This window comes from Hibiscus syriacus, unplaced genomic scaffold (genome assembly GCF_006381635.1).
Source record: "Hibiscus syriacus cultivar Baekdansim isolate YM2019G1 unplaced genomic scaffold, ASM638163v2 tig00110890_pilon, whole genome shotgun sequence".
Classification (NCBI taxonomy): domain Eukaryota; kingdom Viridiplantae; phylum Streptophyta; class Magnoliopsida; order Malvales; family Malvaceae; genus Hibiscus; species Hibiscus syriacus.
The window spans coordinates 13438005-13454081 of NW_024062900.1; the positions used below are offsets into that span (position 1 = coordinate 13438005).

The window sequence follows — 16077 nt, forward strand, 5'->3', positions numbered from 1 at the left end:
ATTACTATAAATAAAAAATTATATCATCAATTTAATGACAACGAACATGTCCAATTAATTCATCCATTTTTATAATATTATTAGTAAATTCAGATTGATAGTATTATTAATTATAGAATATATGATAATTTTTCTTTCTTTAAACAATGATAAACATTCAACTTATGTATAAATTTACTATTGGTTAAATACGATTTATTAGATTTTTGTATAACTACCCTAACTATATGAATAATTACAAAAATTCCACATCATTACTTTAACGATAACAACTAACAATCTTATTAGCTTGAACCTACCAAATCATGTGAAAATATTTTCTTATTTTTTTATTTGAATTTGGTTTGTTTGAGTTTTTTATTGCCAGGATCCAGAAACAAGCAGTTAGTGGCTAAAATCTTGGAACGGTACGCTGACCATAGGGTATTAGTCGGCGTCAAGCCTACTGTTTTCGTAAACAGTAGAGAGTGCTCATTGTTACGTTGGATAATGAAAAATGAAAGGGGGGGGGGAATTACTTCTTAAATCTACCAAAAATGTCAGCTTCAGATGTGAATCCAGGTTTTCCGATACCGGAGCTGGTTCCCATTGCTCTTTTATCTGCGTCACTCAATCCACCGAGGATGCCAACATCTAGCAATGAAACCTTACTGGCTGCAAGGTTTTCACATGACAGTGAACCAGTCAAAAAGATGCATAATATTAAACAAAGAGAAGGTGGATAATGAGGGACACTTACGAGCAGAGATATTAAGATCGATTATTCCACGACTCAGAGAATCTGCCCAAATGCCAGACTTCAGCTGGAGAGTATCCTTCTTTTGAGGTGCTTTGGATTCTTGTGAGGGTTTTGTGTTCATGTTGTTGAGGTTTCCATCATTAATCGGACTTTGTGTTGCTTCTATTGAAGCTGGATCAGGATGAGAAGTGAATGAACCAAAAATGTCTGATGATCCATCATTAGTTGAATTTTGTGCTGCTTCTTTTGAAGCCGAATCAAGATGAGAAGTGAGTGAACCAAAAATGTCATGTGATTCATTAAAATTGTTCAGTGGAACAATAGCAAATGGATCAACAATGATAGAATTTGCTGGCTCAGACATTGATGCCATGGTGTCTTGTTGGACAACTGAATCAGTGACCGCAAAGAGATCAACAGTTGGAGGGGCTGCAGGAGCAATGGCAAGCTGGGAAGCAGATAGATCAACCTGTTTCTCCTCATACGAGAAAAGGGAAGCTGATTTCAGCTCATAATCAAAAGATACGCCTTAATATCCAACTAAAAATCAGACCGTATATATGTTACCACCACAAGCTGCTTGTAAACATGGCCATAAAAGATCATTGGGCTGGTATATTTAACAGATCATCCGACATTTCAAGGTAAAGGAACATCATATTGTATTTCATGTTTCATGATAGGAACATTAAATTGTTACATTCCCAAAAATTAGATTAAAGAAAAAGTCAGACCTGTGCTTGAGGACTTGATTCAGTTTCAGCTGACAGGAAAGTTGCATCAGCAAATAGATCAACTTCAGCTGAATTAGTATTAATTGCAGTCTTCTCCATAGGAACAGACGTTGGTTCATCGAAGAAGTCATCAATCAAACTTTTTCCAAACAGATCTACTATGTTAGAATTTCCAGTCGCTGGATCTGCCAAAAGAATAAACAACAGTGCATTGGTAAAAGATATACAATCTAAAATCTATTACAGAGGAGGAAGGTGTTTGGTTTTTGACAAATTTTGAATCCCGCATTGGTTTTGTATAAGGAGGAGGAGAAATTCTTTTATTATAAATAGAGCCCTCTTCATCCTTAGTTTAACATCTCACAAATATAAGCCTTATTCTATATTAAAGGCTATTTGTACTCTTTCTCTCTCTTTGTAATATTTCCTCTATTAGTAAAATATTATTTTAGTAGCATTCGAGGACTTAGGCATAATTTTGGCCTAACCTCATTAAATATTGGTGTTCTCTTTTATGTCTATTTAATAGCTATTGTTGGGTATAGTTGTTGTTAATTATTGTCCTATTAAAATTACTTGTCTTGGTAGTTCTGTCTAAGGAGAGTGGGTTTTAAGAGACACCATTGTGACTCCTCCATTCTTTCCTAGGAATCTACCCTGGGGTGATTTTTAGTACAATCATTTTCACACTAGTAACTTAGATAATAGTTTTTAAGGTGAATTTGTTATTATTGATGGAAATTAACCCGAATTCCACAACAATTGGTATCAGAGCTCTCGGTTTATTTTAGTATGCTCTGTGGTTGTGACTTAGGCTGATCTTCCACATCAGAAAAAAATTTCCTTGGGCTAATTGACATTCCGCATTGACATCTATTAAATAAAATTTGTAGCAGAAATGACAGACAACATAAAAACATCCACATCGTCGTTAATAACTTTTTTATCTTCAATTTTGACAAGAAATGCTGTGACAAATGTTAGATTTGCAGTGGAGATTTTTTATGGCACTGGTCATTTACTATTCGATTGTGTCTTTCTAGAGAGCAGAAGTATGTATTTTCTAAGGAAACTTCTGCAAGTAAATTGTGAAATGCACTGTAGGAGAAATTTTTGAAGAAAAACGGTCAGAACAAGCTCTACATAAAAAAGAGATTGTTCCGCTTCAATTATGTACCAGATACCACTATGAATGACCACATTACTAACTTTAATCAGCTGGTGACTGATCTGATGCATATGGACGTGACTTTTGAAGACGAAGATCTGGCTCTGGTGTTGATGGGATCACTTCCTGATGAGTTTGAGTATCTTGAAACTACTCTACTTCATGGGAAGGTTGATGTGTCTCTCAATGAAGTAACTGCTGCCATATATAGTTATGAATTGAGAAAGAAAGACAAACAAGAAAACACAAGTGTCAAAGCAAAAGCTCTTGTTGTTAGAGGTCGTTCGAAAAGTTAGAATAAAAGAAGGAGAGGGAGATCGAAGTCAAAGTCCAGATTGAGCAAAGATGAATGTGCCTTTTGTCGAGAAAAAGGGCACTAGAAGAAATAATGTCCCAGACTAAAGAATAAAGGCAAACCTGAAAGGGGAAAGGCTGTCTCAGAGTCAAATGTGGTCGAGTATGATGATGCAGATTCAGATTTCGTATTCGTTGCTACGCCATCAACCAGCTGTTCCAGTTCATGGCTATTAGATTCAGCTTGTAGCCACCATAGGAACCCCAATAGAGAATAGTTCTTTGATTTTAAAGAACTAAAAGGTGGAATTGTCTACACAGCAAATAATTCCCCTCTTGACACACTTGGGATTGGTTCAATTTGCTTGAGGAATTAGGATGGATCAATCATAACCTTAACAGGTGTCCATTATGTACCAGATTTAATGAGAAATCTCATCTTTATGGGAACCTTATAGTCAAAAGGTTTAGAAATGAGGGCAAAAGATGGGATAATGAGGATTATCTCTGGTGCACTGGTGATAATGAAGGGAATCCGGAAAATAAACAATGTGTATTACTTTCTGGGTAGTACAATTGTTGGGACATCAACAGTGACATCTTCTACTGGTGAACAGGAGTCAGAAGCAACCAGGTTATGGCATATGCGCTTGGGGCATGTTGGTGAAAAATCCTTGAAATTGATGATAGATCAAGGATTATTGAAGGGTGCTCGGGCTTGCAAATTAGTTTTTTGTGAGCATTGCATCAAAGGGAAGAAGACGAGGGTGAAATTTGGAACAACAATCCATGATACTAAAGGTATTTTGGATTATGTTCATTCAGATGTATGGGGGTATTCCAATACAACTTCACTGGGAGGAACACACTATTATGTCACCTTTATTGATGATTTTTCCCGGAGAGTTTGGGTGTATACAATGAAGACAAAGGATTAGGTGCTAGGATTTTTCCTTAAATGGAAAAAGATGGTGGAGACTCAAACAGGCAAAAAAATCAAACGTCTCCGTACAGACAATGGTGGAGAGTACAAAAATGATCCATTTCTGAAAGTCTGTGAAGAAGAAGGTAATGTCAGGCACTTCACTGTCAGATATACACCACAATATAATGGGGTGGCAGAGCGTATAAACTGAACATTAGTGGAAAAGGTTCGGTGTATGTTGTCTAATGCTGGGTTAGGCAAAGAATTTTGGGCTGAGGCTTTGGTCTATGCTTGTCACCTTGTCAACCGCTTACCATCGACTGCTATTGGAGGTAAAATATCATTAGAGAAATGGTTTGGAGAACCTGCTACAGATTATGATTCCTTACATGTGTTTGGTTCCACTGTATACTATCATGTTAAGGAGTCAAAGATGGATCCAAGACCAAAGAAGGCGATCTTTATGGGGATCGCCTCTGGTGTGAAAGATTATCGTCTTTGGTGTCCAGAAACAAAGAAAATAATCTTTAGCAGGGATGCTACCTTTGATGAATCTACCATGTTGAGAAATGTGACTTCAGAAAAAATTGGAGCAGACAGACTGAACTCCCAAATAGGTGGAGTTTGAAGGAAGTAGAATTGTCCCAGCCAGTAAAGAAACTGATGTTAACTCTCCTATGGTAGAAGAAGAGTCAGATGAAGAAGAGGTTCAAACCCAAAAACCTCCACAGCAACATAAATCAATTGCACTTAGAAAGGGAAAGATGACCATTAGACAACCTGCTCGTTATGCTGATATGGTCTCTTTTGTATCACCAATTGCAATTGAAGACGTTCCTGCCACTTTTAATGAAGCAGTCCAAAGTTTAGAACATAAAAAGTGGAGGATCGCCATGTATGAAGAAATGCAATCCCTTCAAAAGAATCAAACGTGGAAACTAGCTAGTCTTCCGAAGGGAAAGAAGGCAATTGGGTGCAAGTGGGTATATGTAAAGAAAGATGGATTTCCTGACAAGAATAACATCCGCTACAAAGAAAGATTGGTGGCTAAAGGCTACGCTCAAACGGAGGGAGTTGATTATAATGAAGTATTTTCTCCAGTTGTAAAACATTCCTCCATCAGAATTTTGTTGGCTTTAGTAGCGTAGTTGGATTTGGAACTAGTTCAGATGGATATAAAAACTGTATTTTTACATGGAGACTTGGATGAGGAAATCTACATGACTCAGCCAGATGGATTCAAAGTTATTGAAAAAGAAGAGATGGTGTGCAAATTAGAAAAATCTTTGTACGGATTGAAGCAATCTCCAAGGCAGTGGTACAAGCGATTTAACAAGTTTATGATAGGACAGAAGTACACAATAAGCAAATATGATCATTGTGTGTATTTACACAAGCTACAAGACGGATCTTATATATATCTTCTTCTTTATGTTGATGATATGCTGATAGCTTCCAAGAGTTAGACAGAAATTGCGAAACTAAATACTCAATTGAACAGGGAGTTTGAGATGAAGGATCTTGGTGAAGCGAATAAGATTCTAGGCATGGAGATATCAAGGGATAAGAAATTGGGGAGGCTTTGTTTGTCTCAGAAAGAATATCCGAGGAAGGTACTAAAACGTTTTGGCATGAATGAGAAATCAAAACCAGTTAGTACATCTCTTGCTCCTCATTTCAAGCTCGGTGCATCCATGTCACCTAAGGATGATGCAGAATGGGAATACATGTCAAAGGTTCCGTATGCAAGTGTTGTTGGTAGCTTGATGTATGCAATGGTGTGTATGAGATCCGATATTTCATAGGCAGTTGGGGTTGTGAGCATGTATATACATGATCCTGGAAAGGAGTATTGGCAAGCTGTGAAATGGATTCTGCGGTATATTCTGAACACCATAGATGTTAGTTTCGTCTTTCAGCATGACAAACAAGATGGTCAGTGTGTAGTTGGGTATTGTGATTCAGACTATGCAGGTGATTTGGACAAGAGTCGATCAACTACTGGTTATGTGTTTACATTTGCAAAAGCACCAGTCAGTTGGAAGTCCACCTTACAGTCAACAGTGGCTTGTCTACTACAGAGGCAGAGTATATGGCACTTATAGAGGCTGTGAAGGAGGCAATTTGGCTTCAAGGGTTGCTCGGTGAATTGGGAATGGAACGAAAGCACATCAAAGTGCATTGTGACAGTCAGAGTGCTATTCATTTAGCAAAGAACTAGGTTTACCATGCAAAGACGAAGCACATCGATGTTCGATATCACTTTGTACGAGAGATTCTAGAAGAAGGTGGAGTCATAATCCAGAAGATTCGGACTACTGAGAATCCTGCTGATATGTTGACAAAAGTGGTAACTGCGGTCAAGTTTAAATATTGTTTAGACTTGGTCAATATTGTTACAAATTGAAAGATGAATTTGCAGACACTACTGAAGATTGGATTTTTGAGAGATGTGTGTGGAATTTGCCAAGGTGGAGATTTTTTGGTTTTTTGACAAATTTTGAATCCCACATTGGTTTTGTTTAAGGAGGAGGGAAAATTCTTTTGTTATAAATAGAGCCCTCCTCCTCCTTAGTTTAACATCCCACAAATATAAGCCTTCCTCTATATTAAAGGCTATTTGTACTCTTTCTCTCTCTTTGTAATATTTTCTCTATTAGTGAAATATTATTTTACTAGTATTCGAGGATGTAGGCATAATTTTGGCCTAACCTCGTTAAATATTGGTGTTCTCTTTTATGTCTATTTAATAGCTATTGTCGGGTATAGTTGTTGTTAATTATTGTCCTATTAAAATTACTTGTCTTGGTAGTTTTGTCTAAGGAGAGTGGGTTTTAAGAGGGACCATTGTGACCCCTTCACTCTTTCCTGGGAATCTATCTTGGGTGATTTTTAGTACAATTATTTTCACACTAGTCACCTAGATAATAGTTTTCAAGGTGAATTTGTTATTATTGGTGGAAATTAACCCTAATTCCACAACAGAAGGAGCAAAGAACATTTTTTTAATCAATCCTCAACCTGTTAATAGATGTACTAGCAGAAACAACATTTATAACATAATAATAAAGGGAAGACCTCCGATGAAGTATTTGGCGTTTGATTCTGATTTGCAGAAGTCTTTATCTTTCTAGGAGAGTGATTGTTTGTTGAATTTATCTAATGGCGTTGGGGAGTGTTTGAATGATGTGTTTTGTGTGCTAGGTTGAAGATTGATGTAGTCATGGTGTTTCGTTAGTGTTGTTAGCAGAGTTGGTGATCTTGGTTTCTGCTGTTGTTCGGTTCCTCTCCATTGTTGTTGTGTTTGTTGTAGATCAGTTTTATGGTCGTCCATCTCATTCTATTTTCGTTATGTTGTAGGGTTGGTATTGGTGTTAGTTTGAGTTGGGTTGTGGCTTGGGGTATGCCTTGTGTGTTGTTACAGTTTATTCTGTATTCGATCTTTCCACCTCTTGGTTCACTTTTTTTCCTCCATTTAGGGATATGAAGGTTTTTTAATGAGGGCCATAAGGTGATATACTTTGCATTTATTCGTAATACAAAGTACCCCTCTTTCAAAAAAAAAAGTATTCTCAACTTAAGATCCAAAATTTTTATCTTACTAGAATTAGAAGTTCCCCTGGGAATAAAATCATCGTCGTCATCATGATTACTTATTGGGGAGCTTATGCTTTGATTGTATTTGGAAGAATCACTCAATTTTGGAGAGAGTTCATCCTTTGGATCCTTTCTGTAAAACAATATTACAAATATGATATTTTTCCCTAATAAAAAGATATGAAACGGTGAGGTAAAAAGTTGGAAATCTTGAATATGTGTACATGTAAGGTTGCGAAAACACATATATAAAATTGTGAAGATCGGACTTTATGTTTGCAAGGTGTGAACAAGATGAACATGTTTTAGTTATAAACCTTGAACTTTCTAAATGGAGGTAGCATGGATAAAGGAAAAGGAATCATCATCTAAACTAAATGGATTCACAATTACAATATGATTCATAGAATCAAACTTGGTAAGAAATATACCAATAAGGCAATAACGAAAGAGTTCACAAACAATGAAAATCTACATGCCCAGGAAATTTTTTCCAACTTAATAGCATAATGGCAATATATACACCCCCACAATCCATCGAAGAATTTGTAATTAACAATTAATAGCATAAAAGATAAACCTGCCATGGCGCCTAGACTCCTTTGAGGAATTTGCTTGGCTCTGACTTTCAGTCTCTCGACGTGACTGCACATACGTATCTGCATCAAATTTTATTTCTCCGTATCGGTCCCTCACTTTATAACTGTCTCCGTAGCTATTACTTTCTCTTCTGCTACTTATGCCTCCATACTTATCTCCACCACCTTGGAAGCTTTTACTACTATATGTGGATGCACTAGACTTAAAAGTGACACCAGTAGATGACAGGCCGATGTGCCTAGAAATAGCAACGGACAGTTTTTTAATCAATGAAAACCTACAAGCAAGCATACGATTTCACTTGGCTAAAATTGAAATTAAAAAAATCTTGGATTTTGTTGTTTTATCTATATAAGCCCCTATGTTTCTTATACACCTGAATAAGCCCTTAACCTTTGATTTGACCCAAATAAGCTCTTAACATTATTTTTTTTAACTTTAAATTTACATCTAAACAAACCTTTGATATAAATCAAATAAGGGCTTGTTAAGGTACAAATCAAAAGCTAAGGGCTCAATTGGGTACAATAAAAGTACAGGAACTTATTTAAGAACAAGTGAAATAGTTAGGGGGTGTTTAATTATTATAACCATTTAACTTGCTTAAAATAAACCTACTTGTCACGGTTTGCAGCAGCTTTATTTCTAGCATCTTCTATTTTTTCTTTATTATTCAAAAGGCTCACTATGGTTTCTGCTTTCTTTCGAACATTGATTCCCATATCTTTCCCACTTGGCTCAACATACTCAAAATTTGTGAGTGACTGCAAAATGCAAAATAAGTAGGGGATATTACGGGCAGTTAAACTTACAGGAAATGTAAGGGTTCAGGACTTACAGAGATGCGGAGAGTATGTCTTATTATGTCATCGACTGCACGTTCAGACCCATGAGAAATCAAGTAGTCAATAACAGACAACGCCTGGTAGAGTAGTTTTAGATATTCAGGGCATGAAAATGGTGCACCAGATTTGGAATACATTAAAAGTTTAGACTGTATTAGATGACTAGGCAATCATATTAGGGAAGAAGACACATACCTTGTAGACATATCGCCAGTCTTTTCCAGTCTCACCCAATCTTGACCAAAGAACATTCATAACCATATGACATTCAGAGCTGAAAGATATGATACCCCATTCAATTAGCATGCAGCAGCAGAATATTTTCAAACAAAGGGCATAAAAAATAAAAACTACAATTTCTTTGTGGCCTGAGCTATTTCTGCCAATGCAGCACCATGAGGACCCCATGGTTCATTATCCGTTACATCCAATACCTGCGTATATTAACCGTGAAATTATTTAACCATATTAATATTTAAAAGAAAACAATTTTACATGAAGGTCAAATGAAGCCAACAGGATTGCCAGAAATGCTGAAAACACTCATGTTCAACCTGAGCATTCGATCATCTAAGAAACCTCAAGTTCAAAGATGAATATGATTCTATAGCGAACATATTCTAATTTTACTCTCAACCCGTGCAAAATCTCTACCTTGTTCACCAAACCATAACGTTGCACTTTTCTTTTGAAAGCAAATTAAACGAATCTAACAACGACTTAAAAATGATCAGATCTTAAGCATACTCCTCCAATCAAATGCATTAAATCTCACCAATCAAATGCATTAAATCTCACCTTCTGCTCAATCTCCGGAACTTTCAAAACTTTTAGATTGACCTCCCTCTTTCTGAAATTAAGAATAAATAAATCAAGTAACCTTTGTTGATAAACAATGGTCAACCAAATTATGATTCAAGATTAGGAACAAATGAGTTTAAGCTTACATTTCGCGAACAGTCTGATAGAAGGCCTTCATGAAATCCATTGCTAATCTAACCTTTTTTTAAAAAAAAGGTAGAAGAAAATGTAGGATCGAATCAACAAGACGTCGCAGATCTGATGGATTTATTCAGCTGTTAGTTCGTGGCTTCTGGCATCATAAAATGATCAACAATAACGGCTTCCCTTCCCTAACTTTGAGTTTTGTTTTCCATCTGCTCTCTCTCCCTCAATCACCTATGGTTCGCTTCGCTTAAAAATCAATTAAACTGAATTAGGTCCTTGATTGTTATTTTTTTTAAAATATAGTATAATATCTTCTAGGACTATTAAACTTTCGTAACCAACATACTCTTTGTCTCTCGACCTGGACACCACTCCCTTATTTCTCTTTTTATCTTGTACAACACATTAACTTATATTCATAGGTCTATTAGACCAACTTGATAAGGTTACTACTAAAGTTTTCATGAAATCTCAACGTATACACATATTTAACATGTGATTTCTACGATAATTCAAGTCATTTTATTTTATTTTCATGTCTTCTTAATTTATCTTTATACCATCAAATATGACCAAGTCTTATCATATATATTATCCACCAAGACATCATGGATTTTCTAATCAAGTTTGAATTCGAGCATTTTCTCTACTTTTCTTTTAGTTTATTGAATATTTCTGTTATCAATGACTTTGTAGTTGATCTTTTATCCTTAAATAGATTCATTTCATGTTTTATTCTTTAACCGCTCTCCTACAAAATGATGTTGTGTACGTATCAATTTATTTATTTTTGACTATAAAAGACTAAATTCTTTATAAAAGATATTGTAGGTTCATTGTCAACGTAAATTATAATTCATTCTTTTTGTGCAAAGTATAACTCATCCAAGATATTCTTTAACCATATTGTTTTGTAAGTACATAGTGCAGCAGCTATATACTATGCTTTATATGTTGAAAGCGTTATTGTTTGTCATTTCTTTGATGATCATGCAAATGTTGTAAAGTCGATATGAAATAGATATTTAGAAGTGTTTTTCCGATCATTTAAATCTCCCTTGTAATTTGAAATAATCAATCAAATTTTTATTTTATAAATGTGTGTAAAACAAACCACGATTTATTATACATTTGACAACTCAAATCCCCTTTGTTGTAATCTAATGATCTTATTTTGGCTTCTCCAATAATATACTTATCAATTTCACAACATATATTATGTATAATCGTGTGATGGTCATGTAACTTAAACTTTTAATGATGCTTTTAAACAATGTCGAATTTATTAACTCTCATTGAATCAATACTTAATTCTATGTTTGGTTTTGCTGGAGTGGCTACCTACTTGCAATTTCTCATTCTGAAATTGCTTAAAATTTTCTCTACGAACTTCTCTTGAGATATAAATATTCATCTTGCATTTATTTCACCTTGGGTCCAAGAAAGGATGACATTTCATCAATATATGTCATTTTAAATTCTTTAGTCATAGTTTTTTTTAATAATTAAATATATCTAGATTGTTTCCGATGAAAATGATATTATCCACATATAAGCACATGATCATGATATCATTGTCTTTATTTTTTTAGCATATAAGGTATGTTAGTATGAACTCTTTTTTAGGGGTGAGTAAAACAACGATTAGACTCGAAAAAATCAATTTTTTTACTTGACTCAACTCGAGAAAATTCGACTCAAATTGATTTTGAGTTGTAATTTCATAAACTCGACTCAACTCAAAAAAATTTTAAGTTTAAATCAAGTTGTATATTTTTATTTTTTGAAAAATGGGTACTTTGTCTTAGATATCACAAAGTACACCACCCCAAAGACCTCATTAAAAAACCTCCTTAATCCTAAGTAGAGGAAAAAGAGTGAACCTTGGGATGGAAAAAAGGTACGATCAAGAACCCTATTACAACAGGAACAAAAGCCATGAACTACACCACTAGAATAGTCCGTAACAAGCTACATCAATATAGCTACATACTACCCCCTGTAGGAAATACAAAAAGGAACTACACACATCCAAACGTAGAACAAAACCAAGCTACAACCTCTGAAACATAAGACAGTTGGGCATAAGCCTAACAATGGTTACTAGATAAAACACCACAACTTATTAATCTAGAAAGAAGGTAAGACAGGACCCCGACATATTAGAGCAAAATACATAAGATAATAGACCTTAGGCAGATAACACCGGGCAAGAGTCGAGACAACAAGTGATTAGTTAATTCAGAGAACTGATCAGAAACATAAAACCTGGATACAACGCCACTGAACCACTATGCATACCCCAGCATGGCTACAAGAACAACAAAAGAGATGGATGAGCCATGTATAGATCGAAAGCATCTTGATTAACGGAAAATTAATGCAACCACCGATGGAAAGACTCTCGACAGAAGACACGTTTGAAATCAAGCGTTCTGTATTAGAAATAGAAGAGCCAAAATCAAAAGTAGGATGAAAAAATCCTTCACCCACTACTGAATGTGCCAGCACCAACAAGTAAGCATCGAACCAAACGAGCACCAAATAACCAAACAAAAATATTCAACTTTTTCTCCGTTTTCAATTCGGAAACACTACCCGAAATGGACCACCCTAAGTTTGAATCTAGCAGCACTATTACGCAGCACCAAAAATCTCCATCAACACACCACGAACGATAGCTTCCGGATTGCAAATAAAATCAGAAACCACTGGTAACAACCTCGACCATAAGTAATTTGCCCATAACCCCATTTGATCTAAGCGCTTCCAACCTCTTCAAGATGTCCCCTCTCAGCCCCACGAATTCCACCCCTAAAGCATCTTCAACAATAAGAGCCTTTACCGCTTTTGTGGTTACGCCCTCCTTGCCACCATCGTGCTTCCCACCTTTAAATCCATTATATTTACCGCTGCTACTAACATTTAAACTTGCATATCTACCCTTGAAATCGTGCTTCTTCCTTTTCGCGTTGAATAACCTCTTGGAAATTTTAAGACTGACCCGATTCGCCCCCCACGAGCTTGAATTTTGTGACTAATCAACAAATGAATTAAGAGGATCATTATTCCTCTTCTTGCCATTCCCAAACCTTCTAACATGGTTTTCAGTAGAATTAACCTCATCCAAAAATCTGATGGAAGACACCTCAACAATAGGCACCTTAAGAAACCTTGAGCAATTGGAAATAGATTTGGACGCCCATATAAAACCCGGATCCCTATTAATTGATATTAGCCCAACACTCTCATCAATAATGTGTTGCTCCACTGGCCCACAATTAGAAAAGATGGGAACATAGTGCATCCCTTCTTCTGCGACACCCATACCTTCCACGTTAACTCCTGCATGCACTGCACCACCTACCGAGAAACCATAAATATTATCACACCTCTGAGTACTCGACACATTCTGCTTCTGCCCATCCAAACCTCCCTCGAAACCCACGCCTGTAGCACCTACCTCACATTCCACTAGCCCCATACTAGCTGTCTTCATTTCATTGACATTAACGCTCCTCTGGCATAGCGGAGCATGCGAAGCTGCCATATTAAAATCTGCCTCGGGACCTATACCAACAGCATGTTCTTTGGCAATCAATGGAATTACAGTCGCTTCCACTGCATCTGTGCACCACACTTCACCCCTCATCATTGAGCCGTCTAAGAACATACGAGTCTCTTCCAACTCGGGAGACTTTACTGATGAAACACCAACGAGCTCTCCCACTGTGGATAACGGATTGGCAACAACCTTTTCCAACAAAAATGAATCTACCCAGACATATTCTGGGCTGAAACAAGGTTCAAACTCAGAAACATTTATTGTATAAGTCCATTCCCTGACTTTCAAATCAAAAGTTTCTTCCACGCAAACTTGGCAGTTCGTAATAATCTGAAACAAAGCCGTATCAAACGATCCGGGATTCAAGGTCCCTTCTTCAATGGAGATAAGTTCTCCCCATTTTCTTGCAATATTTCTGAAGGTGGAATGACTCCATACAAACGGTGGGATCCTTTTGCACGATAGCCATGCCCGACGGCTGCTGCACTGAAAATTTTCCGACCATACTTCCACTTTGTCAAAGCAGTTTTTCAATGCCCCAATCTGATTATTTAGAGTATAATACCTACTCTCTTCATCTTCAAATCTGATTAAAATTGCTAACCCGCTTAACCTCATAATTTTCGGACCTAAAATGCCTTCCTTGTGCATAATAGCAACTAACTCTTTCATTTTTATAAATTTTCTGCACCAACCTACCAAGCTATCTCTGAGAGTTAAGAGTTTTTCCTCGTCAACAAAACTGACAATGGGAGCCTCTGAATGACTATCATCCTCCACTCTACTCTTGTCCTCGGCTGATATTGTACCAGAGAACTTCTTTCTCCAGAAAGCTTCACGAAGTTGAAATCTCGCCATGAAAACTCTAACTTTATTACCTTGAATCCTGGATCTATTAACACAGTTGATAGCCTTCCTCGCGTCCTCCAATCTGGTGAAGCGAACAAAACCAAACCTACTTCCTCCCTTGCTTCTTTTATTAGGGATGAAAGAGTCAACCACCTCACCATATTTGTATAAGATAAGCCAAAGTCCTTGATGATGAAAAAACTCTGGAATATTGAAGATGATCACCGTAACGCAATTTTTCCCAAACGATCTTATCACCTTACTCGCCTCAAAATTTTTAGTAATTAGTGGATTAATTTTTAAATTTGAGTCGAGTTCCTTGAATTTTTATGATATATGTATATCACATATGAAAAAAATACGAAAAAATATACATGTATTGTACATGGTTATAAAAGACCATTTAAATTGAAATCAAATAATATCATAATTTTATAAATATTTACATTTAAATTTAAATAGAAACTCAAAAATTTGACTCGACTCCAATTTTATAAACTCGACTCGACTCGAAGAAATTTTAAATTAACTTCGAATTGTTAAATAGGACTCATCAACTCGAATAACTCAATATTTATTTACTCGACTCAACTTGATCGAACGCTCACCCCTATTTCTTTCTCTTAAAGGATTCATCTATTCTTGTGTTCTATGCTCTTAATGTTTGTTTCAATCCATATAAAACCTTCTTCAATTGATAACTTAGTTTTAATGCCCTTGTTTAGTATATCCAAATGGTTACTCAATATAAACTTCTATCACCATATGTTTGCCGTCGTCGATAAGGTTATATCGTCTCCCAAACCAAAACTAAGTCACTCGAGTCTCTACTCGCCTCTAATCTCTAATTGTTTAAGGAAATTTAAAAATTTAGGAATTTGATGATTTCAAGTTTTTTTATAACTTTAAAAAATTAAAGATTTTTTAAAATTTTTAAAATTAAAGATATAATTTGGACATTTATTTTTCTTATTAAACATTTTCAAAATGATAACTGTTGAAAAATGCCACATATGTGATGAGATCCCCAAGGTCAAATATTTCATAACTTTTTAATAAAAAAATTGTTATATTTATTTAATTGATACCTATAAATACTTTAATTAAGTTAATCACAGAACAAATAATTGAGAATAGATGAATCTCGAGACCCGCGTGAATGGTAAAACAAGATTAATTTTAATCTTAAGAATTACGAGATAAAAGTAGTTTTAAAATTTATACTCAAATAAAACAAAAATAAAATAAACTTTATTGACGGAAATGTCTAAGAGATAACAGTCTAATTTGAATCTAAGAATAGACGCAACTGAAAATAAAAAAATAACATTTTCGATACATCTTAAAATGTTAATTTTTTCTTAATATTTTTCAATTACACATAATTTTTTGTAATATTTTTTGTTGACGACCGAAACTTAATAATATTTTCGATTCAACCAAAAATATTAAAAATTAATATTTTAGATCACATATAACAAAAAAATATTATATTTTTTTATATTTTCAATTACACTTTTCCTTAATATTAAAATTAGGCTGCCTCGCGGCTTCCCATTATTGACAAAATAAATACAGGAAAACATTCACCCCACCTAATTGACATTCCTAACAAAGACGATGCATTGAATTGGATAATTGAATGAGACCGGGTACACGGAACAACCAAGAGGGGCGTTTGTTCGTATGCGTGAAAAAGACCTGGGTCCCCCCCGCAGGACTAACTTGATGTTAACTTTGATTGTGCTCAACCTCCTCTCTTTTTCCGATAAGGTTCTCTGTCTCCAACTTCACTGTACACGTATTTAAAGTT

General features: G+C 35.5%; 1 protein-coding gene across 1 annotated transcript; it reads right to left on the reverse strand.

The window, feature by feature from the left end:
* Positions 1 to 657: 657 nt before the first annotated feature.
* Positions 658 to 9918, reverse strand: LOC120144492 (clathrin interactor EPSIN 1-like). The gene is made up of 10 exons (XM_039158534.1): positions 9850 to 9918; positions 9701 to 9752; positions 9257 to 9336; positions 9098 to 9176; positions 8896 to 8979; positions 8676 to 8821; positions 8038 to 8295; positions 7463 to 7590; positions 1474 to 1658; positions 658 to 1214 (listed from the first exon to the last, which is right to left on the reverse strand). Exons 1-10 carry the CDS (start codon positions 9888 to 9890, stop codon positions 666 to 668), a joined length of 1602 nt encoding a protein of 533 aa, XP_039014465.1. The 5' UTR covers positions 9891 to 9918; the 3' UTR covers positions 658 to 665.
* Positions 9919 to 16077: the final 6159 nt, after the last annotated feature.

Coding starts and splice junctions, on each gene's coding strand:
- LOC120144492 (XM_039158534.1), bottom strand. CDS start 9,890: ATGGATTTCATGAAGGCCTTCTATCAGACTGTTCGCGAAAT. Junction 8,822..8,895: donor GACATACTCTCCGCATCTCT/GTAAGTCCTGAA, acceptor TGCATTTTGCAG/TCACTCACAAATTTTGAGTA. Junction 1,215..1,473: donor AATCAAGTCCTCAAGCACAG/GTCTGACTTTTT, acceptor TCGTATGAGGAG/AAACAGGTTGATCTATCTGC.